This window comes from Oreochromis aureus, linkage group 5, assembly GCF_013358895.1.
Source record: "Oreochromis aureus strain Israel breed Guangdong linkage group 5, ZZ_aureus, whole genome shotgun sequence".
In the NCBI taxonomy this organism is placed as follows: domain Eukaryota; kingdom Metazoa; phylum Chordata; class Actinopteri; order Cichliformes; family Cichlidae; genus Oreochromis; species Oreochromis aureus.
Genome location: NC_052946.1, coordinates 37274256 through 37298178, shown reverse-complemented (window position 1 = coordinate 37298178; position 23923 = coordinate 37274256). Strand labels below are relative to the sequence as shown.

At 39.8% G+C, this 23923-nt stretch overlaps 1 protein-coding gene across 1 annotated transcript in view; it reads right to left on the bottom strand.

Annotated features, from left to right (window-relative positions):
• Positions 1-23923, bottom strand: part of angpt4 (angiopoietin 4) — a 71225-nt gene extending 47302 nt beyond the window's left edge. Inside the window, exon 1 of the mRNA XM_031726900.2 lies at positions 22832-23923. Coding sequence (XP_031582760.2) covers positions 22832-23206 — 375 coding nt within the window. The 5' untranslated portion in view covers positions 23207-23923. The remainder of the gene's footprint in view (positions 1-22831) is intronic.

The following is a 23923-nucleotide window of genomic DNA, read 5'->3' as shown; positions in this document are numbered from 1 at the left end:
TACCTTTTCCTCTTTTTGTTAACCCCGAGTGCACCGCCAAGCAGGCATCTCTCTGCCACGTCTGACACTCGTACATGGACCCCCCGTCATCACATTTACATGCACTGGTTAACGGTCATCTTTTAGCATTCAGCCCTGTGAAGCCACAAATTTCAACACAAACCACAATGTTTGATTAAATTAAGCCAAGTAGTTCTGAGGTCTAAACGTAACTGTTGAGTGAAAGAGAAACGTAAACGTCAATACAAAGAGAAAACTCTATGAGTGAATACAAAGGAAATCACAACACTCAGTGAACTGAACAGTAGATGATCTGCAGCCTTTTTGGGCACATAAGTAGCCAATGCCAAACATACATCGTGCATATGAGAGCAAAGGTATCTGACAGAACTGAGGTATTTGGTACATGGTCAACATGCTGAATGGTGACTGGAGTCTCTCAGTATTTACCTCCACAGTGAATGAATGCTGACATGGATGGACTGTCAAACAGCAGCTGTTTGTCTGACAGAGCGAACTGAAGGATTTTCACATGGCCCACTCACTGTGACAGCGCCCTCTTACTGCATGAAATTATTGTCACTTAATTAAACCATCCCGCTGCCTTCACTCAGCACCTCTTTTTTTATATCCTCCACGGAGGTTGTGTTTCTTTCTTTCTTTCTTTGTTAGTAGAATTCCACAAAAAGTTATGGATGATTTGCATGGAAATCCTACAGGAGGTATGGCTTGGCCCAACCTCCTCATGATTAACTTTTGAGGTCAATCCAGATCTGGATCCAGGAATTTTTGGAAAGATTTTTTTACCACAATGAAGCAGAGCAAAATTGGACATTTTCCGTCATACCTTAACAAATTCTAATAAAATTAAAAAGACATCATCTTGAGCTTCTCAAGAAAATATCAAAGACTAATGGGATCCAGACATCCTTCCTGATCCAAGTACTCAATTCATGTCTGGTATAGAGAGATCGTTCGGCCTCAGATGATCCACACCAATGCCAACAATGTAAATTCAGTTTTCAACACTTCCAACACTACAGGTGCCAACTGGAAATGCAACTGTAAATAAAAGCATGTAAGACTTGCATAAAGTTCAGGATGGACCGGTGCACTACAAAGACAGCGAGTATGTTAACACTGTTTAACTTACAGGACATAACAAATAATTTAGGACAAATGCTACAGATAAACACTGTATGGATCAGATTAAATGTCTTTTAATGATACCCCTGTTGATCTAACTCAACACACACACACACACACACACACACACACACACACACACACACACACACACACACACACACACACAACTCTCAGGGCAGTAATGGGAAAGTTGCTGACTGTTGGTTTGTTTGTTTTCCAGCTGTTGTGCTGACAGCGGCTTTTCTCTGGGAAAAGCCAACTGACAAATAGTCAGTAAAAATGGACATCCAAAGGGAATCACAGCAGCTGATGAGAGCTGTGTGTGTCCATGTGTGTGATCCGTGCAGCATTTCTATGTAACCTTTTCCGTTCTTATTAATTCATATTACTGTTTGTCTGTGTTTTTTTATGAACCTGCTTCATCTGTCAACACGTTTGCATGTCCGGGTGAGAGACCGAGGCCGTACATTGGTGCGTTTTTACTTTGTTTTCATACATGCACGTAATCAGAGTACTTCATTGTGCAACAGATCAGCTGATTAGAAGAAAAGTGTGTTTTTGCAACATATCTCAGTATCTGGGTTTACTTAAGTGCTATTAAAAAGTCTCAAAAGCTTTTGTAAAAATCAGTGAAACGAAAAGCAGCTGCAGATCATAACACAGAGAAATTATCCAAAATGATGCTATGGATTTGCTTGTGAACTCAGTGTGTTACAACAACAACACACACTCACAAAGTTGTGTTCCCCTCAATTCAGAGTACATTATATTGACTTTATAGTACAGTAATTTCTTGGAAACTAGCCATAATTACCAAGTAATCACTAACCCCGATCTTAAATCTAGCTGCCACCCTTAAATGTAACGATTTGTGCAAAGCATACTTTTTGTCCCCAAAAGAAAGTCCCCTGTGTTGCCTGTACGATTAAACATATATCCATACTGTATGTAGCCTGCAGCTACTATAAGCTCTAAGTCAGTGGCAACGTTTTTTTTTGTTGGATTTATGGTCCTTCATAAACCAGAAGTAATGGGGATGCACAGATAAGGAAAAAAGGAAAAACACAAATGAGAAAGGCAGAATGGCAACAGTGGAAAGTCTTCATAGTTTATAGTTTAAAGCTGAACAAGAACAGCCCCATTACAGAATTTTTGCTTGATAAGTGAAACTGGTGACCATCCAGCAGATCTACTCCTACTGTGACGAACAGTCGGACTGACCTGATAAGAGTGACAGTTTTATTTATACGTTCTGTGTTTGTGATGCTGACTGTGGTGGTTAGGCTGCCCTAGTTATTGGTTATATTTCACAATAATGCTCCAGTTAGTTTGCTGAAAGGATTGGAGCCAATATTATTAAATACCGTAAAAAAGATTATTCTTTGCAGATATTTTTAACTGTCTGTTTGTTCTGCCCTGAACAGAACCAGCGCTACATCTGGTGCAGGTTCTGGATTAGCCCACCGGACAGAACAGGGACTGTTGTCACGATCTGTGGACCAATGGTGTAGAGCTAGAGTCACAATAATCACAATAATCACCTGGCTACCTTTTAGTGAAAACACAAGAGAAGGAGAGCCAGGTTTAACTGGACAGCACTCTACAAAAGAGAAGAGGACATTCACTCTTAGATGGCATTTGTCTCTCAGATGATAACAAAATTCTAATAAAATATAACTAATAAAATACATCCAAGTAAACTGTAAGTTTGACACTTGAGATTGTTGTCAAAATTACTGTTAGATTAAAAAAAACACTTCTTAGGAGATCTTGTATTGAAATATTCATATTAGCGATGCTCCTGGCCACTAATTTCTTAGTCAAAGAAACCAAAAAAAAAATTATCAAATCTGAGAACAGTTAAATGTCAAAACTCTTCAAAAATACTGCCGGCAACCAAGAAAAAAAAAGACTAAATTAAATATGATATGAAAACATTACTACTAAAGTTCTCATGTAATGAAATTATGACAAATTAATATCTGAAAAACGAATACAAGTTAAAATCTGAAGTAACAAAATGATAAATCATGCAGCCATTTTCTTCTGCTTATCTGAAGTCAGGTTAGGTCTGAAGTCAGGGAAGCCCAGACCTCCCTCAGCTCATCTGGGGAAACATCCAGGCCAGCCAATAGGTGTAGTCTTTCCAGTGGGTCTTGGGTCTGCTCCGGGCGCCCTCTCCGTGGGACATGCCTGGTCGGAGCACCTTACGCTGGAGGTGCCTGCCTCAACTGGCTCCTTTCGATGTGGAGGAGCAGTAGGTCTTCTCTAAAGTCCTCCCGATTGACTGAACTCGTCAAACTGTCGTTAAGGGAATATTTGTGCCTTTGCGTTGACTGCATTAAATTAGAAGGTAATGTGAGCACACTGCCTGTCTGCATAGCAGCAGCATCGAGTTTGATCTGAAGCAGAGAAAGACGGTTCAAAACAAAAGGTGTTGCGGATACTTGTGGTCTGAGATGGACTTCCAGGGAAATAAAAGCTCCGTCTCGGCTCTTTGATAACGTCTGAGCTGAGACGTGAAGCAGCTGCTGTGCAGCAGACGAAGAGGCTGCGGCTGAAGTGATGTTCTGCAGTAAAGTGCTGCTATCACTGCCTGTCTGACAAACTGATAGAGAAGAAACTCTGTATATTCTCATCTTAACATAGATAATTTTTATTGGATTTTCTGATTTATTCATTGATATATAGTTAATACATGTTATGGCTCTAATCTGAGACAACACCCTTTCCAAGTTTGGATAGGGAGAATTACATGTTTCCTTTTACATGAAATAGATTATAACATAAACCCACATTTATATGTAATCTTCAAAAGGTTCTCTTCACCCTGATACACGTTAGTGATGATTCATAAAATAATTTTTAATGAAAATATATCTTTTTGATTTTCTGCCATCACTCCTTTTCAGATAACTTGTGGTGTATTAGATGAGGTAGGAATGTTTATCCTGTCCTAACACAGAAATGAATGATGAGCTTCTAAAGCAATTAAATTGTGAAGAATGTCTATTTAAAATAAACTGTTCACAAATCTCAATGATCCAAACATGACATGTGAAAAAAGTGTGTCAAAACTAAACAGAGAAGTGAGATTTTAAAACTTAAAAAACTTAAAAGTCAAAAACAATAGAAACCTCAAGCAGTTTTCACATGTCACACTGAACTTTTCAAGGCCTTTTCTATTTTCTAGAAATACAAATATCCTGCCAACTATCAGTTAATCTATGTTCCCATTAATATGTGACACTGGGTTAAATAAGGGGTGCCGAACTCTTGTCAAAGAGGGCTGATGTCCTGAAACCTTTAAAAGTGTCCCTGCTGCAGCACACCTGAATAAAATTTAGTAGGTCATTAGCAAGGCTCTATAGAACTTGACTGCATGCTGAGGTGGCAACGTATAACCCTACTCAAGTAAATGTACTTCTAAAAGTACTTTTATTGCACCATGTTCATTCAGTCATAAGCTGCTGTAACATGACTCAACTGGCTGAACGGCCACCTCAGCATGCAGTCAAGTTCTATAGAGCCTTGCTAATGACCTACTAAATTTTATTCAGGTGTGCTGCAGCAGGGACACATGGAAAAGTTTCAGGACACCAGCCCTCGAGGACTGGAGTTTGACACCTGTCAACAAAAGTTGACTAATCTTCTGATTTAAGGCTTGACCTCAGCTTCTGTGTGGGCCTCAGTCGTCTTTTCAATTATAAGGTGTGTAGTTGGAGAGGAAACGTTCTCTGGTTCTTTAAAGAAAACAAAGAATTCAGTGAAAGTCCATCTACACCCAAGGCATGACACCGATCAGCCATCTTGGCTTTGCCTCCAATAAGACCAAACCTCTATCGAAAGGATTGTGGAAAAGTTTCAAGCCACTCCTCAATTCTTGGAAACAGGTGTAGGGATTTATTGAAACATACAAACAGAAATACAGTAAACGTTTGTAACATTACAACAAGCTTGAAAGTCATTTGGTATGACTGCCTTTAATCTTTAACATAGTCTGAACTCTCTGAGCAAGTCTTCAGTAATAGTTGTTCAGGCTTCTTGAAGGACATTCAAAGCTCTTTTTTTCAATGATTCTGCCTTTTGGTTCAGTCTATGTCCAGATGATCCCACACTGCTTCAATAAAGCTGCGATCTGGGCTCCGATCTAAGACTGATAATCAATCAGAGGTTTTCCAGATGGTATATGCCAGAGCCTCTACGATGTTTTACAGATGGCTCTCTGCTCTACTTCTCTGTTGGCTTCATCTGTACATATTGACAATAACTTGAACCAAAAGCAGCTCCACTTATTTTCTGTCCATTTCTTGTGTACCTCAGTCTTCATTGAGATGGATTAACTGAAGTATCAGATGAATCTGTCAGGCCTTTGCTGGATTTTTTCCCCATTTTTTTAAGGACATGACTTGAGTTTCTGTTCATCTTCTTCTTGATTTGTCCTCCACTTGTACTAATTTCTAAGCACACACTGCATACTATCTTGAGATTAGTTTTCAGCTAATAGCTCTTTGGGATTACCTTACTACTACAGAAATACCATTTTAGGCTGTCAATCTGTGTTGTCTTTGGCATTTTTCATCGATTCAACTAAAGAAATGGGAACAAATGGTGTGTTTTTGCAGCAGGACGCTAGTAACAAAGTTCCTAAAGATACAATAATGACATAATTGCATTCCTAAGCCTCTTACCCCCAAAGCTTAACCTTCAAAAACTAAGTGCCTAAAACTTACCTTAACCTAAGTCTAATTTTATCCCTAAAACCAAGTCTAAAGCAGAACTTTAAAGAATATGCAAAACGCCATCTAGTTTACAACTCATGCTAATCCAGACAATGAGAGCTGGGCATGTTTTTATTCCATTCCATTTATTTTTGTCATTGGTTTCCTGTAACAAATGACTTCAGTTCTATGGTAATGTTGTTTGGAAACTGCCAAGCCACAAGTTCCCCACTGAGGACTGTGGTATTCAGTGAGTGCATCCTTATAGCATTGCTGCTTTCATAACAGCAAATTAATAATTATCATTATTGATGTGTTTAGGGGACTTCTGCAAAGTGCAGCTACAAAAACATGGTTTACACTGTCCTCAGATGGGTTCTGCACTTATTTAAATGCTTAAAAGTGCAAAATCTTGTAAAAATCATTTACTGAGTTATGTGTAAGCAGCATTTTGATGACATCATCTTTTTGTAATTTTTTGTAATTTCTATATTGAAACGGGCAGCAGTTTGCATATGGTCTTCTAAGTGAAGTAAACTCTTAAAGGTCTGAGCTGCATTCGACTTTGGTGTCAGCAAAGTTTCCAGAAACTAAAGCTGTGAGTTTTAATTTTGTGATTTTAAAAATGTGTCTTTTCTCCTGAAAAGAAAACATTTTGCCACTATTGCTATAATTCTTTAAATAAATGATTGTCTTCCCTTCCTCATCTTGCATCTGTATCTCTGCAGGTTTGTTTGAAGTGTGTCTCCAGCAGCCAGTGCTGCTTCTTTGCGCTGACAATTTCAAAGAAGACATGAATTCTTTGCTAGGTTGTCTGATTTGTGTAGACAGAACTCTGGTACATCCTGTGAGGAAGTTGCCTTTTTTGTCCTTGAATGATTCGTAGTCAGTGTTACGTGAAAATGGTCAGTTATACAGACTGGACTGAAAATGAGTAAAAACTTTGAAAGGCCTTCAGAAAACCTGGAGAACTGTTGCTCAAAGACAATTTAAAATGAGAAGAAAGTCTAGTTCTTTGGAAACAAAGTATAAAGAAGTCACAGGTGGCACAAAACACTTTTATTCTAATTTTTAAAAACACTTATCACGAGTCCAATCGCATAAGAAGCCATAGACTGTATACAAAAGATGGGATCAACTGCAACCATGATGTTTCCCAGTGGTGTCTGGATTCTGAGAAGCCTCCACTTTAACTTTAGGACCCCCACCTATATTCTCTGGAGTTAGACGTGGCCATAATTAGACTAGAGGGTGGAGTAGTTACCATGCTGTAAACCGTCTGGGTGAAATCCACAGACACAGACCTCTGATAATAAACAGGTACCTTTGTTTACCAACCCTGACTGAAGACTGTGAACTCTGGTTCTCCAGACTTTATTGTATTCTTGAGAACTATCAATAAAACATAACTTAAGACCCCGAAATCATAAGCATCTAATCTTTAAATATACAACAACTACATCTTTTATGCCACATTCTCAGAAAAATATTGACCTAAAATTGGTTTTGCAACTCTGTATAAATGTATCTGTATTTTTTCTTCCCTCTGGCTGTTTCTGTCTTACAGTTCCTCTCACCTCCCTCTCCTTCCTTACATTTATCTCTGCTGACTGTATCTTCGTCACCCTCTCCCCCCCACCCCCCAGCGTGCTTGCTTGGCTTCACTGTTTTGATTCATGAGTTAGCAGGCGACATGTCTGAAAGTGCTGAACTATGTCTTCCTCTTCAGTTCCCCCTCCCTTGTTTCCTCGCTGTCTCTGGTTTCTTTTAAGCACTTACCCTCCTTTTCATCCACTTTGTCTCTTCCCACTTTTAAACTGCAACATTTTAACATGACAAAGATCTGAATCAAGACAGCATTAAGCCAAACCCGAATTCCACAGTGAGCAAAAGCCCGTGTTGCACATTATAACAGCTGGGACTTCCTCCTTTAGCTCACCTATTAATACCATCATCATCATCTTAGTCTCATTAGGAAGTAGCTGCTTTCTGCCTTTCAGTCTGGTTTCTATATGAATTGTTGTTACTCATGACAGCATGTGTACGTGAAACACATGACGAGAAGAGCCGCTGTTATGAAGAACGAATAAGAACAGCATTATGTAGGAGGTCAGGGAAATACTGAATGCATATTTTACTAATAATTCGAGAAATCTTGTCTATCTGTTCTGTCTCGAGAACCATTCATCCAATCTACTTAAAGCTTGGTGGGTGTGCTGCTGGGGGCACGAGCAAGTGGGGTGTTGATTTGGACGAGTGATACTAAGATTTTGATTTACGTCCTTCATGGTCAGTACTTCAGAGGGGCACACGTATTCTCATGTTTGCTTTGCCTGAGCCTCTCGCTCTGATGACTGTAAAACAGATTTTATTTGTGAGCGTCTGAACCAGGAAGGGAAGGCGGGGGGTCTCTAAAATGTCACCTGCTCAAAAACTCAAAGTAGACATGACAAAGACAGATGGATGCATTTTATTTATTTTTATCTTTGGTTTCCTGTGACAAATGATTTCAGTTCCTCAGTCCTGTGGCAACCCACAATCTTCCTGCTGAGCAAGTACGCATTCATGCGTCACTCGAAACAGCAAAGTAACGATTACAAAAATGATTATATATAAAAATATGGTCTTTGAACTGTGCACAAATTATTTAAAAGCTCCAAAAAGCTAAATCTTGTAAAAATAATTGAACAGCATTTTGATGACATCTTGCTTTTGTGATTTCTTTGTTGAAACAGGATGAGGTTTACTTATGCTTTTGAAAGGGAAGTATTACTTTGTAAACTCTTAAAGATGTTAAATGTTCAGGAACTAATCAGCTGCGAGTTTTCATTCTATGATTAAAAAAACGTGTTTTTTCTTCTGAAGAGAACAAACAAACTTGCCACTGTTACTCTAATCCTTTGAATGAATGATTTTCTTTTTCTTCCCTTCCCTCTGCATCTCTGCCAGCTTGTTTGAAGTGTGTCTCCGGCAGCCAGTGAGATTCACTGTGTCGATAACAGTACGACAATCAGCGGGAGTGATACAGAAGTCTGAATTGGCTCCCACTAAAAAGTAACCCCCGTGTGATTCTGTTTCATCCTTTCCTTCTTCACGGGGTAGTTAAAGTTGTCGGTAACCAGGTCTGAAAATGAGCCACATGTGGTCACAAAGCAGCTGCAATGATTTTGACCTGCTGCCATTGAAAACATGACAACAGATATGTGCAGTAGCAGCCAAACTGTCTAACATGTTGCATGTAATGGCTTACATTAGATTTTATAATCATGTCAGTGCAAAAATAGTTCAAACACAACACAAGGACCTCCAAAAGGTGATTCTGTTCATCTGGACGTAGCGTTTTGTGGGAGAAACGTTTCGTCAACACGTTTTCGACAACACAAGGACCTGCTTCTGAGCCACAATGGTTGGAGCAACCATTGTTGCACACTTCCAGTTAAATGTAATGTCATATTGCAGACAGTAACTTCAACAGTGGATGGAAGCCAGTGCATGCTTTACATTTCTTTGTGTATTTGCCTACAGAGAGTCAACGCAGAGGGTTAAGCAATGAAATTTACCAGGAATAGGTATGAAAAGCCTCTGTTTTCTGTTTGCATCACTCATTTCACAATGTCACTACAGCTTTGGAAAGTATTTTGCTAGTTGCAGACAAGTTGGTGTCTTGCATGTGAATTAGCAGTGACTGTGACCAAATCAGTCATATGGGGGATTTTGGTGAAGCACTGCTTCGCAACCAAATTCATTCTAGTGACTTCCAGTAACTTCCCCAAAGACCACTTGCCAATTGATCAAGGAATACCGATGGTTGCCAAACAGTCACCAACTGGTCTCTAGGACTGTGAGCCTGAGGCCTGTGCAGGAATTATAGACATTAACCCAGAGAACTGCACTGGGGGTGACCTGCGATTCAACATCTGAAGTTTGAATTTATGCTTCTCATATACTCATAGATGCACAAATTGTAATACACAGTAAAGGTATCAGACAACAATGGCAAGCTGGCGTTCAAGAGGAAGTCACTGGAGGCTAACAACAGAACGCTAAGCAACATTTAAAAGGACGGAACAATTTCCAACATAATATCAGCACCAAAATATTCAGAAATTCTCTCCAGGTAGATTTTTGTAATGAAATCAAAGAATTTCTGACAGTGACTCAGATGGTATATTCACAGGTGTCAGACTCGCAAACATTTCCAGGAAGTAACAAACAATATTATCTTATTTATAATAACATGCTCAAGGTTTATTTTTCCCTCTCCTGCTGCCATACTAGGTAACTGCTGATGGCATTCAGCTGGCTAGAATGGCTTCTATAGGAAACACATCACTGGGGTTTTAACGGACTGAGTCATCCTGTTATTTAAAGCTGCAGTGGGCAACATGGATGTGTGTCAGTGCACGGAAACAAAATTATTTCAGCATATTGTGTTTGTCTGACAGGAAAGAACGTCTGCACCTTACCTGAGGTCTGCAGTAAACTGACCAGTGACTGTTCTGTTTTCACAAAAGTATTTTAGTGCACATTTCCTCCTGTGTGCTTTTTTCTCTTCCTTCTAATTTGCTGCTTTAAGTTATTGTTATCAGATAATCAACATTAAATAACCGGCTTTAACGTTAACAGTGCAGGTGTGTAAAGTCTGAAATTACAAGTTTGAAACTGTGGACCATCCTGTCAAGGATGGAAAGAATTTCATTCATTGCTCCAGAAGAGTTTGGACACTTGCAGAAGTACTGAAGCTGTTCTGCAGCTTCGTGTTGAACAGCACAGCCTCCTGCCTTCTGTTTAACTTCTCCTCTTTCATTTAACCTTAGACATGTAACATATACTGTGCAGAATTGCAGGCGATGCAACAAAATGATTAAATTTTGAAGCTGACGAGCTCCAAACTGCCAATTGTGTGTTCCAGTGAAAACCCACACTGTTGTTTACCTGCCTTTGTGATTTATGTCACTATATTTGACAAGTAGAAAGAACAAGCAGTATGTTGCAAAATTCAGGAGGGACCATGTATCACTGTGTCATAGTTTTTAAGCTCAGTGTAGCAGTCACTATGAATGATGCCTATCTTGACGTCAGACTTTTATGCCAATAAACAATCCACAGACCCACAAGCAGAAACACACACTCTCCCACTCATGACCGCAGCCTCATCCCCTGTGACTGCATTTCCTGCACTGTTACCACTTTTTATGTTTCTAATTTCAACTTTAATAGCTAATCTGGACCTTGTTTTACTACATTGTGCAACTCTGTCTCTTTTCATTTTATTTACATCCCAAAAACTCTGATAAGATGAAACTTTAGAAAGAAAAAATGTAATGATATATTTTGTTCTTAGGTTTGATGATTGCTGTTATTAAACTGTCGAGATCCTGGTGTCGATGTCACAAACACAGAAGTGTATAACAGAGGCCCTTTGCTCTGAGACTGTGGCCTTTACATTATCAGATAATAAACCACGAGCGCTTCAGCCGGTGCACAGCAGTCAGATCTTTTTATTAACTGCTTTTGAAAGACCCAAACACAATCCCGCCTCCCTGCTGCAGATCTCCATAAAGCATAATAAAATACATCATTGTGGTAAAAGCATTCCCAAAGATTCCCATCACTGCAGCCAGTTCTACAAAAATCATTTCCCAATTATTCTCAACGGGGGAGTAAAGTCGGAAACAAGAACCCAAAGTTGTTAATCTGAGGCCTGCACACAGATGTGAAGACAGACGGCAGAACCCTACGGCAACATTTCAAATAGTCACTAATTGGGCTTAGGCCACAGTCACCGTTCCATCGTCCCGATGTTAGTGCTGGTCTCTAAAACAGGGTTGTTGTCACTGAGAGACCAAAACACCACTGAAACAACAAGCCCAAAGGAAACCCTGTGCATAATCATGAGACACAGAAGTGATCTGACAAAATAGCATCATATTCTGCAAACTCAAGGTCCCAGAAGTCATCCTAAGAGATTTATTCTCCTCCCGAAGGAAAGGTGTATGTAATTTATTCAGTTTGTTTGTCTGACAAGATGTCGTTTTTAATTTTATGACATGGTCGACACCAACAACAGATCTAATTTTGATCCCATCTTATGTGAAAAACTATAAAAACTTTAAAACTCAAAATTTTTTATGGCTCATATTCAGAGATGGGCAGTAACGCGTTACTTGTAACGCGTTACTGTAATCTGATTACTTTTTTCAAGTAACGAGTAATGTAAGGGATTACTATTGCAAAACGGTAATTAGATTACCGTTACTTTCACGTAGGAACGCCCGTTACTGCGCTACTAAAACCGTGATTTTTTGCGAGAACGTTCATGACAGTGACGTGCGAGTGCGACGTTCGTGACAACAGCTGTCTGCAGATCATAATATATCGAAAAGGGACAGAGTGTAGCATGCAGCGTTTAAAGCGTGGAAGTACTGACCTTATTTTGAGTTTGATTCCATGTGACAAAAACATTAGTGTCCGTTGTGCGTGGAAGAAAACTTCTTTTTACAGCGAAAAAACCCTAAACTTCCAAGCAAGCACCGAGTGTACTACGACGTAATGTGAAATTCACAGAGAAACTCATGGATTCTTCCACTGACCGCTGCGGCACACCTGCACCAGGGTAAACCTCCTCCGCCTACCCCAGTCCTGCTTTACAGGTGAAAATAGAGCAACAGGACCGCTAGTCTTTGATTTTATTTATTTTCTGCTGTGTTTTACTTGCATCTATTTGAAAGAGTGAGTGTAAACACACAAAAATATTTTATTTTATGTGCTGGAATGTGCAGAAAATAGGTTTAAATGTTAAACAAATTTCTTCCAGTCAGAGAATGTTGCATATAATTTAATTTTTGCTTGATGCATAAAGTTAAAAGATTAAAACTAATAAAACAAGTTTTAAAAGAGACTTTTCCATTTGATTACATTTTGTATGATGAATTATGCAGAAAAAGTAGAATTGGGCTGAAAGATCTATCGCTTTATCACCTATTCAGGTTGTAAATCGTGTTTTTAAAAAGTAACTATAACTAAGTAATCGATTACTTTTGAAAATAAGTAATCAGTAAAGTAACGGGATTACTTTTTGGGGGAAGTAATCAGTAATTAGTAACTGATTACTTTTTTTCAAGTAACTTGACCAACACTGCTCATATTCAAACTTTACAACAATTTCACTCGCTGGGCCCACGTCCTCATTTTAGGTTTGACAGCACTGTAGTAGATAAAAGTGAATGCTTGGACATGAATTGAGCTGCGGTTTGGGGAAAGCCTCTAAGGGGACTGGCGGTGGTTCCCAGGCCTGGCAGATCCCCGTGTACTAAATAGAAGTGAAGACGTTAAAGAATTGAAAAGGGGAGGGAGGGTGGAGCACATAAACGTGAACGTACAGCTTGTAGAACTGGGGGAACATATAGATAAAAACCAGAAGGATCGGTTTGGAGGCGTGGTCCCGCTCCTGAAATTCAGATACTTTATCTCCAAATACTAGGCCATGGGAGACACGAGTACCTAGGCTGGCTAAACATTTGACCTTGAACTTCATAGTTAGCACCCAAGTTGAAAGCTGACCTTAAATAATACATTTCAAGAAACCATAAAGATTAATATATGATATGGAAGGGCATGGATAGAGCTGTACAACACGCGTTTTACTTTTTCAATACGCCGCTTTATGATGTCACAATGACACCATAAAGTTTCACAAATTCACAATGACAATGACACAAAACTATGAATATACCACACTAGATATCCATGTAACAATGCTGACATCAGCAATAATGGTCTCTAAAAATAATGCACATGTCATTATTGGGGATTTTCATATTGACATCTTTGCTGCTGACGACAGCATAAAACAGTTTGAGTATAGCCTTCACCCTTCAGGGGCGCTTGTTTTCATAGCACACGATAATATCATAAATAATTGAGACATTATTGTTTCTGTAAACATTTGAACAGTTTTAGTTAAAGGGTTTCTCTCCACTTCCTTACACTCACATTTCAAGAATAATTCATTTGCCAAAAGAGACAAACCACACGAGTTTGTGGTAGTGCAGTGGTCAGCTTCATTACCTCACAGCAAGAGGGTCGTGGGTTTGAATCCACTGGTCAACTGTGGTCTTTCTGCTTGGAGTTGGCATGTTCTCCCCATGTGTGCACTCAGAGTCATACATGTAAGGTTAATTATTGATTCTAAACTGACTGTAGTCGTCTGTCTTGTTGTAATCAGTTAGCACCCTTGTTCTATCGCAACTGTGACAGGCTGCAGCTGAGTGTAACCCTGGACAACACAAAGAAAACGGACTGATGGACAAAACACGCAAGAGTCAAATTGTTAGTATGATTCACATTTTGTATAGAAATCTTTAAAGTATTCATGTTCTCAGTTCTATCAGCTACAATACTAATGAAGTGAAAATGTGATACTCTTGTAGCCCTCGTACAAATGTGCTATATTGGTCATAAAAATCCAATAATAGTGAGATTATAAAAAAATACTCCATTGCTGCTGAATATTCTAACTTATTCTCCCCACAAAGTCTTTGATGTTTCATCTATTACTCAAATTAAACCACAAACTAAAACTATGACGTTAAAGCATAGAATCATTGATCAATTATCAGGAACGTTTACTTCCTCTGAGATATTTGTTATTCCGTCCTCTTAAAGATCAAATAAGTTTCCGAGTCTTTCAACATCACTGCAATGTTAACGATGTATTTAGGAACAAGTAGCAGCTCAATAAGAGCTGAATTGTCAGCAGTTGTGTTTAGACTGAAGGAGGCTGACTGGGAGATAATGGCGGTCATTACGCTGTTATTAGTGCTGTCAGTGGGGTCCGCTCAGAGCTGTTTGATGTGTGGCTGTGAAGGATGATGGAGCACAGGGCAGTAGCTCAAAGACCAGGTGTCTCTCCGAGCAAAGATCAAAAGTACTTGCGAAAGCTCTTCAGTGTAGTTTGTTATTACCCCGCTGGCTGTGAATTCAGAAAACCCTTTAAACTGTACAGACTTGTCACATGTTGTTCAATGAAGCACGACAAAGAGCTGCTGAGTGCGATGCGTTTCTTCCCGTGGCGTCAGATAACCATCAGATTCTGCCTGCGTCTAGTCACCCACCAGGTCTGATAGATAGCGTCACTGTGCTTGGGGCCAAAAAAGTCCATATTGGGACAAAAGAAAGGGGACAGGTGGGTCTGTCAGGTTTATCAGACTGGTTGGGTTTAATATGTCCCTCCACACCAGCACTGTCGAGTGTAGTGTCTCCCAAAGTAACACATTACTGTACATGTTTCAGTAATGCAGTAATGTAACTATACTGGCTTCAGTAATTACATTACAGTAACAATAAATATTTACCAACAAACATAAACAACTATTCCTTTAAAGGTGTTCATGACTGGATAAAATATCAGAAAAGTATTTTGATGTTACACTAACTGACACAACTTTTTTGTCTTTATTTGCACATTTATATACTTCTATGTATATACAGAGTTTATTTTCTAACTTTGAAGTATTTCAGTATTCTGCAAAGATGCGTGTGTTGCTGTTAGTTGATCAAATGTTTCTAATACTTTATTTAAATTATAATGAAAACATTCACTAGCTACGTGCTCCAGACATGTATCATAAACTGGCCTGTAAAACAGCTCATAATGGAGTCCATATGAAGTATTTTAATTTGAGCCAATTTCTCAATAAAAAATTCATATTTTCCATAAATGTAGAGTATTTTGAACAGATATTTGATGTCATGCTGACTTAATAAACATAATTTTGTGCTCCAGGACAATCCTCGGGCTGATATAGTGGAGCATGACTAATAAAATATTTATCCTTTGTTATAAAATCAAACTTTCTCCATCTTATCCCACCACATTTTTCATAGCTGCTGCTGCTCTGTCCTTGTCTCTCTGCAGAGGGTTATCATCAGCAGAACCTTTGACCACATCAAAGCGTGGCATGGTAGTGGCAGCAGCTGATAACCGTGCTGTGATCTAACCACAGTGGCTTTCCTGTTTCGTTCTCTTCGTCTCTCAGGCACGGCTTCATTTGAAGTCAGTCATTTGGCAGAAAACTAAACAAGCCCCCTGTTAACTACCTCACTTACTTCTGTTTACAGACCGGCTTTCGAGAAAACCACCAAACGGCGGCAGAGGCCACACGGCCCCATAAAACCAAACAGTGTCTGAGTGAGTGGTAACACTTGAGATAAACACATTTGCACTTTACTGTTGCTGGTAAAGAAACGTGCGCATTATTTTATTCATATAGGAAAGATTAAACAATAAATAAAAGCCATAAGAAGAATTTTTAGGTATTATACCTGATTCAATTTTTTTTATTTCTCTTTATTGTTTCACAGAAATATAAAAGTAATAAAATATAAAAGTTAAATTTCATAAGCAACCTGCAGGGTCAGCAGATCTCACTGAATTTGTTTTTCGAGACCATGTTAGTAAATTTCAAACCAGGGCTGTTGTGTCAGAGTCCGCTCTGTTTCTGGGTCAGTTTGCTCATTCAAACTAATTATAATTAGTGCTGTTGATAGCTTAAGTTGAAGGTCCTACATTAATATTTCTTCAGGACTGATCCATAATTTCTGCCAGGAGGGAAACAAAAAACAGAGCCAGGCCCAGAGTGAAGGTGCCAGAGCTCTGTGCAGCATTTCCCACACAATCACTATTGAGAGCCCCGAGTTTACAGGAGATCTTCACTGTGTAATAGTACAGCAGTCCAAGACTACAGAGTTGGAGTCAGTCTGGCTAAAGGATGAGACATCTAAAAGATATAGAGGACCAAAACAGCAAGACTATTTGTCTCTATTCATCATTTATGCTGTTAAAGCTAGCCGGTTGGCATAATGTTCACAACTACGTTCACCAGTTAGTTGCCTTTTGTTTGAGAAATTGTAATTAAACCAGTTTCTATGCTGTGTTGTGGCTGTTATAACAGACAGAACAGTAGACTACCTAACAGATTCAATGACCCACTGCTGGGAAAGTGGCATCCTGAAGTCATGTTTGTTGGCTCACAGCTGTTCACTGATGCCATTTTATCTTCTTGCAACACTGCATAAGGCCTCTTCTGCAGTCTGAATCTAACCAACATTACAGACCACAGCTTTAAGGTTTTGATTTGTGACTTCCTGAGCCCTGAGAGAGGACTTCTGAATACAAGAGAAACACAAATACTGAGAAGGAGTTGAACAAATAGAGTGAGTCCACTGTGCGTCAGTTAAGAGGGTTGGGGGAATTAGATACTTCTCGGTGCTTCGACCGAGCTCTGTCATTTAGAAGCAACACAGCTGTGGTTCAGGAGAGACGTCTGCTATGTGCAACTCCACACTGATGTTATTACTGGAAGGTGACAAATTAAAAGAAAAATATCAGCCTTTGGATGGATGCACTTCACGGCAACAATGGCCATCATTTATATACAGCTTTTAGTCATAAGCAGAGTGATGATCTCGAGCAGGAGAGCGTCACCATCACTCGACTCAGTGAGCAGTTTGATGAGCATGAAAATAATGCTGTCATAATAACGCCAGAGGGGAATCTAAGAGAAATGTTAGACAATAATCTTCACCACCATCATTCAAATATAACATGATGCAGTTTGGAGGTCAGCAATAGAGTCCGAGTGGCCCAGAGAATCAATGCAGAGGAGGACTGAAGCTGCTCCTGTGGCAGCGCTAAGACACTTTATGTTAGTTTTTTAGCGTAAATGTGCCACCTTTTCTATTGATAACAGTATTTTTTTTCCTGTACTTTCTGTAACTTAAACGTTATTGCTGTGCACGTAATTTTCTGTTCTCTTGAAACCTGATTTACTGCGTTCTTCTGTAGGAAACTGTAAATACTTTTAAATGGGTATTGGTCTCTAATTGACACCAACTTCAAAGTCTTGGTTTCAGTACACACCATAAACATCTGTTTGTTCAAAGGATTAATTTATGATAAGGAAATTTACTTTAACTCTAAACCTTTAACTCTTTGATGCTTTGATGGTTTTTATCTTTCTGAAGGGAGGACAAGAAACCGAGACAAAGTCAGCAAAGAAGAAAGAAAGTGGAGACGTTATCTTTTAACTAAACTGAATTAAAGCTCAGATGAGGTGAAGGTGACAGCTTGCACCGATGTTCTTAAGTGAGACACCGATTAAATCCTGACAGCTGACCCTAACTCCGCCCGAAGGTCAAAGGTCACTGTCGATCTCCTGTCGGGGTGCTGCAGACCTCAGCTGTGGACTTGACCCGAGTCTCCTCTGGGCTTTAACATTGTGGGTGGCAAACGCACACATGCTCACACACAAGGCTTGTTAAAGACGTTGGAAAACTCTCAGTGGGTTAATCCAGCGAAGCACCGAATTTACACTCAGATTAATATCCTTCCAGAAAGCAATTCCATCCCTCCAACAGCTACCACGAAAAGAAACACTCAACTCTGGTGGGCAGCAGAAACAATAAAACTCTTAGTCGCTCCATTTACACCGGAATGTGTCTAAAGCCAGAATTTAATGTATCCACTGTAATCTCAGCAGATCAGCTTTAAACTGTTACAATGAGGAAATCTGATTCAAAGACCCTTTGGTATTTCAGCAGGTTGTAAAGGTGCAAATTTTGATCACGTGGCCAGAATCAAAGACACGTAAAGAATGCACAACACATTCGCTGTCCTTAAAAATAGACAAAAAACAAAAACATAGACCCCCTCCCCCCCCCAAAAAAGCACATTTACTCATTTTCTTCCGATTATGGCTTTGAAAAATGGATTTAACCATTTTTAAAAAAATAATAACACTAATATTAATAATAAAGCACCAGAAAAAAAGCCCAACCATACAACTGTAAAATACACTGTCACTAGTACATTTTACATTCATTCTCTAAAAACAGGTGCTGCAAACGTTCTGGAAACATTAAATCGTTTGTAATATCACTGCTAAAGTGTAAACACAACGATCAACTGGCAGCTACAAAGCAATGCCTCCCGTTATGTTTTAGAACTGATATTACTGATGAACTTCTAGGTTCTTCTAGGTCTTTGAATAACTCATGCACGGGACTTTAGTCTGTTTCGGGGGCTTGGCTAGTTTTGGCAGTCAGGGCTCTGATATTGGGAAATGATCTACTGAGGAAAGATCAGTGGAGTCACTGACATGATTTAAGCAGATTTAGTGGAGATAAAGTCATTGAGAGTTCAGCCAGGTGCTGTTTGAACAGGAAAAACCTGCTAACATGTGCGTGGGCTTAAGAGACCTTTTCCAGTAAAATTTAAGGTTTTTCCTCTGAAAGGAGTTTCTTTGCATCCCCCAAAATGTTTGAAGCACAAATTCAAATAGATAAAATTATTCATCAAATGATTAGAAATAACATGATAATGCACCGGTTTCTGTCAAATAAGGAAATAACCAATGTCGTCAGTGTACACGGAGCAACCATTGTCAAAGCCACGAGTACTTACTCCACCAAAGTCAAATTCTTAGCCAAGGTGATGGTAAGGCATCATTGCTAAGTATCAAAGGCTGAAATCTGACAGAGTCCAGTTATAAATCAACAAGAGACGCCAGTAATTTGGTGCGTTAAATAACATTTTTGCTTAACTTTGTCTCATCAATAAATAGTAATAAAGGTGAAATGATGACATATGTTAAAGTGCAGAATATTAAGGATTACTCTGGAAAGAGTAGAGCAGGATGGTGACATACAAAAAAAGATTCTGGTAAAGACTGGAACTCAAACATCTGCTACTGGAAACCAGACAGTCAACCTTTGTTTGAGTTTTCCAAACAAAAATCCTTTTTTCACTTAACTACTTACCTCAATTTCTCCACAATTTCTCTGCGGCTCTTTCCTCGAGACCATTTGCACCACCTCACTTTGGTTTTGTCTGGCACATCAGCACGCTAGCTAACGCTAACAGCCAGCTGAAACAACTTTTTTTAAGCAGGCCAAAGTTTAAGGCTCTTTAGTCACTTCCTAAATTTATTAGGATACCAGCCTGTTTGAAAATTATGTGAATTGTGATACTTTAAGGAAGTCACAGATTTTTCTTCTCTCCACAGAATTAGCAGCACATGTCAACTTTGTGGTGGCCGTGACAGATGCAGCGTCTTCAGAAAGTTAAATAAATCTGCCAAGACAGCAGCGTTATTCATGCAGCTGCTGTCATTCTATGAAAGCTTTAAATGATTCTAATGATGATGAATGGGAACTCCCTGCACGCAGATTCCTTTAGAAAATGTTTTCTTTAGCTAATCTTATTTAATGGATCAACATCTCCTGCTGCAGCCAAATCACTTCAATCTGCACATCAGCCGGCGTCTGACTGAAGGTTTAACCGTCGGGAGGCGATGGAGGACAGAGGTAAACCCAGGAAGATGCTGTGTGGTCTGTCGTTAAAGGGATCCAGTTCATATTTGGGTAGAATATTGACGAAAAAATTACAAACTCAGATTTAAATACAAACTGTGTAAGTACATGAAATTGATTTGATTGGTATATTTGAATAAGGGAACCACAAGGAAACTTCTTCAGTCCTCAATTCTCCGTATCAGTTCATCAGTGTTGTGCAACGAAGAGTATGCAGTTCATTTCCAGTTTGAGAGCTTTGAGTTTGTGTTGTTTCACTTTTACTTTTGATTTCTTTATTAAACTTTATCTGACAGAGATGATGCATTTAACATAGTTTCAGTATAGAGCATAAAACCTACACAAACAGGGATGCAGCCGATTCTAAAATGCTTAAATGCAGTCGCCCCAAAAACCAACACCATGCAGCTCGACCTGGGTGTGTAGGATGAAAGCTGATTGGTTGAAAAGAGGGCCAGAATAGGAAAGAGAGGAACAGCAGAGTTTACAAATTGGAGGAAGTATGGGGAAAAAACAAAGCTAAAAATAAGTGTCAGCAGTAAACACGTTTCACAGTTTTTAAACACTCAGTTTCACGTCAGTGTACGTTATAAGTTCACTGTAGTCTGCAGCAGGCTGGAGGAACAACAACACCACAATAAAAAAGCACACTGCAGCGAGTACACATCTACAGCACACAGACAATAATCTGCAAAGTAATGTGTGACGACCACCGAACCCTGTTCAAGATACTAGAAATTAGGTTTTTCTCACTATGATCTGAACGCTACATCACAGCTCCAACACCAAAAAGCACCCTGTGAGTATCGCAGGGCTTCAGATCTGTGAGTGAGAACAAACTGAGCCTCCACTAAACACAGTTGGTCATAATCCTCTTTTCCACAAAAGTGGTGCTGTGATGGCAACTGTAGAAAACCAATCCAGATGTTAAGGGCTGAGAATCAGCAGCGTGCGGCGGTGGATTTCTTGTGGTCCGCCCTCCTGTGGCTACCAGTGTTGATGCTTCCAACAGTTTTGGCACAAACAGTGATCTGAATGTTGTTGGCTTCAGATTAGGAACCAACACCAAGGTAAGAAGCATATTAAATTAAAGCGTGAGAAAATAGAGGCTCTTCTGGCAGTAACTAAAAGTCTTTTTGTAAACGATTGGTTGGTTAATTCTCCTTGTATCATCAGGTCTCTGATCTCTCCTTCCTCCCACGTTAAGATGTCGGGCGAGTTTTGATACCACCTTAAATTTTGAAACACATATCAATAATCGCAGTCTGAATATTTCTGTTTATGTGATATCAGTCGGTTGTGTCCGTCCCTCACAGCTAACAGTACTGCTATTCTTGTTCATGCGCTGGTTACATCTTAGATTGATTATTGTAATTCTGTCCTCTCTGGTTTACCGCACAAAAGTCTCCATAGACTTCAAATTGTTCAAAACTGTTTATGTCATTTCTTAGAACATATAACTGCTGTGCTCCAGCAGTTTGATTGGAAGCCTGCAAAATATTGCTTCATTTTAAGATCCTGCTTCTGATTTTGAAGCCTCTCCATTACCTCTATGCCTCCGATGTGCACATCAGTATTCCCTCCTGTAGATCCTCCTATGTTACTCTCATTTTACCATGGGATTTAGAGATTTCGCTCTTTTCTCTCTCCTGATTTGTATTGTTGACTTTGTAATTTTATGATGTATTGATGTATAGTTGTGATTTTTTGCGTTTTGATATTTAATTGTTGTCAGCAGCCCGTATTTTGAAAAAGACCAAAGCTATGATCTGTGATGAAAGAAAAACTGGGAAAGTGGTAACATGATAAGAAAAGTAACAGATGAATGCTTAATTTCATCATACAGCAAGAATTTTCTGCATTACTCCTGCAGCACAAACGTGAGATAACGGAGGAACAATGGCATTACAAGGGCTCAATTACAGCACTGACTGCGCAACCAAAGCTCAGTTGAAAGTAGATTAGATTAGACAGAATTATACTGTAGTTTGTAAGGACAACAGAAGGCAACACACTCAGTGTTTTTCTCCTGATTGAAAGCAGACACCACATGTCCACAGTGATTACCTGGAACTTTGATCTCTGGCCCACAGATCACCACACACCAAAACCTAAACTGTTTCTTCTGAAAATCACACAGCTGCTGGAGCACAAGCGGTGTGTGTCGGAGGAATCCCGAGTTGCTCTGACATAACCACTCACTGAATGGTTTTCATGCTTTTTTCTTCCTATCAAAGAGTTCAATGCTCCAATGATAACGCACCCATCATCAGTATGTGGTAACACAAATACACACAGACATTCTCTTGATACGTGCTGTCTCTACTCATCGTGTTATTTTAACTCCACCGGTATGAATGTGCCCATCTTTCTTATGTTGTGGTATTTGTGGGAAAACACAAGAATAGAAAGTTCCTGTATCGTTTTGCAGATGTTTTCTGGTGAATACTTTCATTTTTCCCCAGTTAAACAGGACCGTAAACACAGTTTTCTTTTTGCTGTTGCTTTTCTCAACATCTGTTATAAACCAGTAATTTTATGTTGACGCGAACTTTCATGGAAAGATAAGAAGCCAGTTTGTGTCTTACCTTCTGCAGCCACTGTGTGTTGTTCTCCATCGTGCTCTCCAGGTGCTGCAGTTTCTGAGCCGACCATTCGCTGTCAGCAGGCGGCGAGTCTCTCTGCACGACACCCGGCCCGCCCTGAAAGCCACCATAGTGCTGCGTCTGTGATGGCGACCCTCCACCGGGGCATCCGTCCAGCTCTGGCAGGATGAAGGTGTAGCTGCACTGGCCGTGCTGGATGCGGTGCAACTTCCTCCTTTTCTCGCCGGCGCCGCCACCACTTCCTCCTCTCCTTCTTCCAGATACTCCTCGTTCTGCGCTGCCTGCATCAATGACAGCTGACAAAGTCCAAAGGAGCAGAAGGACCAGCAACCCCCGGCTGAGACTTAAGCCTTTCATGACACTCTCTTTAATTATATGAAAGTGTTTATTTCTCAGCACAGAAGAGGGTCAAAGGAAGCTCATTCACACTCTGACCCCGATTAAGTTTAGGAAAACGTCTGTGTGCAGGATATGAACAAGAGTGTCAGCACAGTCTGTCTTAGTTTGTTCTCTTCAGTTTCAATCACAGTTTTTGGAAATGAAAGTGGAAAGCATCGCAGAGGTCTCACACTGAATGGTCTCCTTCATTTGTGGTGAAGATGTCCAAGGATTCCTCTCTCCTCTGTCTTCGTTGTTTGGTCTTAATCGTGTTTTCTGAGGCCGGGTTCATCCAGGTAATAAAGAACTTTTAGGGCTGATATATTAGCTCGACTGATCAGCTGTTGCATGTTTTTATCCTTAAGGTATCAGGTGCAGATCCAGATCCACTCTGCAAAACAAAAAGGGGGAACGCAAAGCTACAAATTTAAAAGCAGAAGTAATGTGAAGATGATGAGCAGTTGTGTCCAAACAGTCTGTGAAGCTGAAGAGCTAAATATCTTCGTACTCCCACTCTTCTCTGGTGGCTCCAGTTTTAGAAGTGGCTGAAGGGAATTGCCTCTGCCCCCTTCTTATCTGCGCTGGCTGAGAAGAGGGGAGAGAGGAGGGGGGGAGAGAGAAAGGACGGAGGAGGAGAGGGAGGAGTGGACGGACAGGAGACCTGAGGGAGGTCTGTAGAGTACCCTCTCTCTGTCA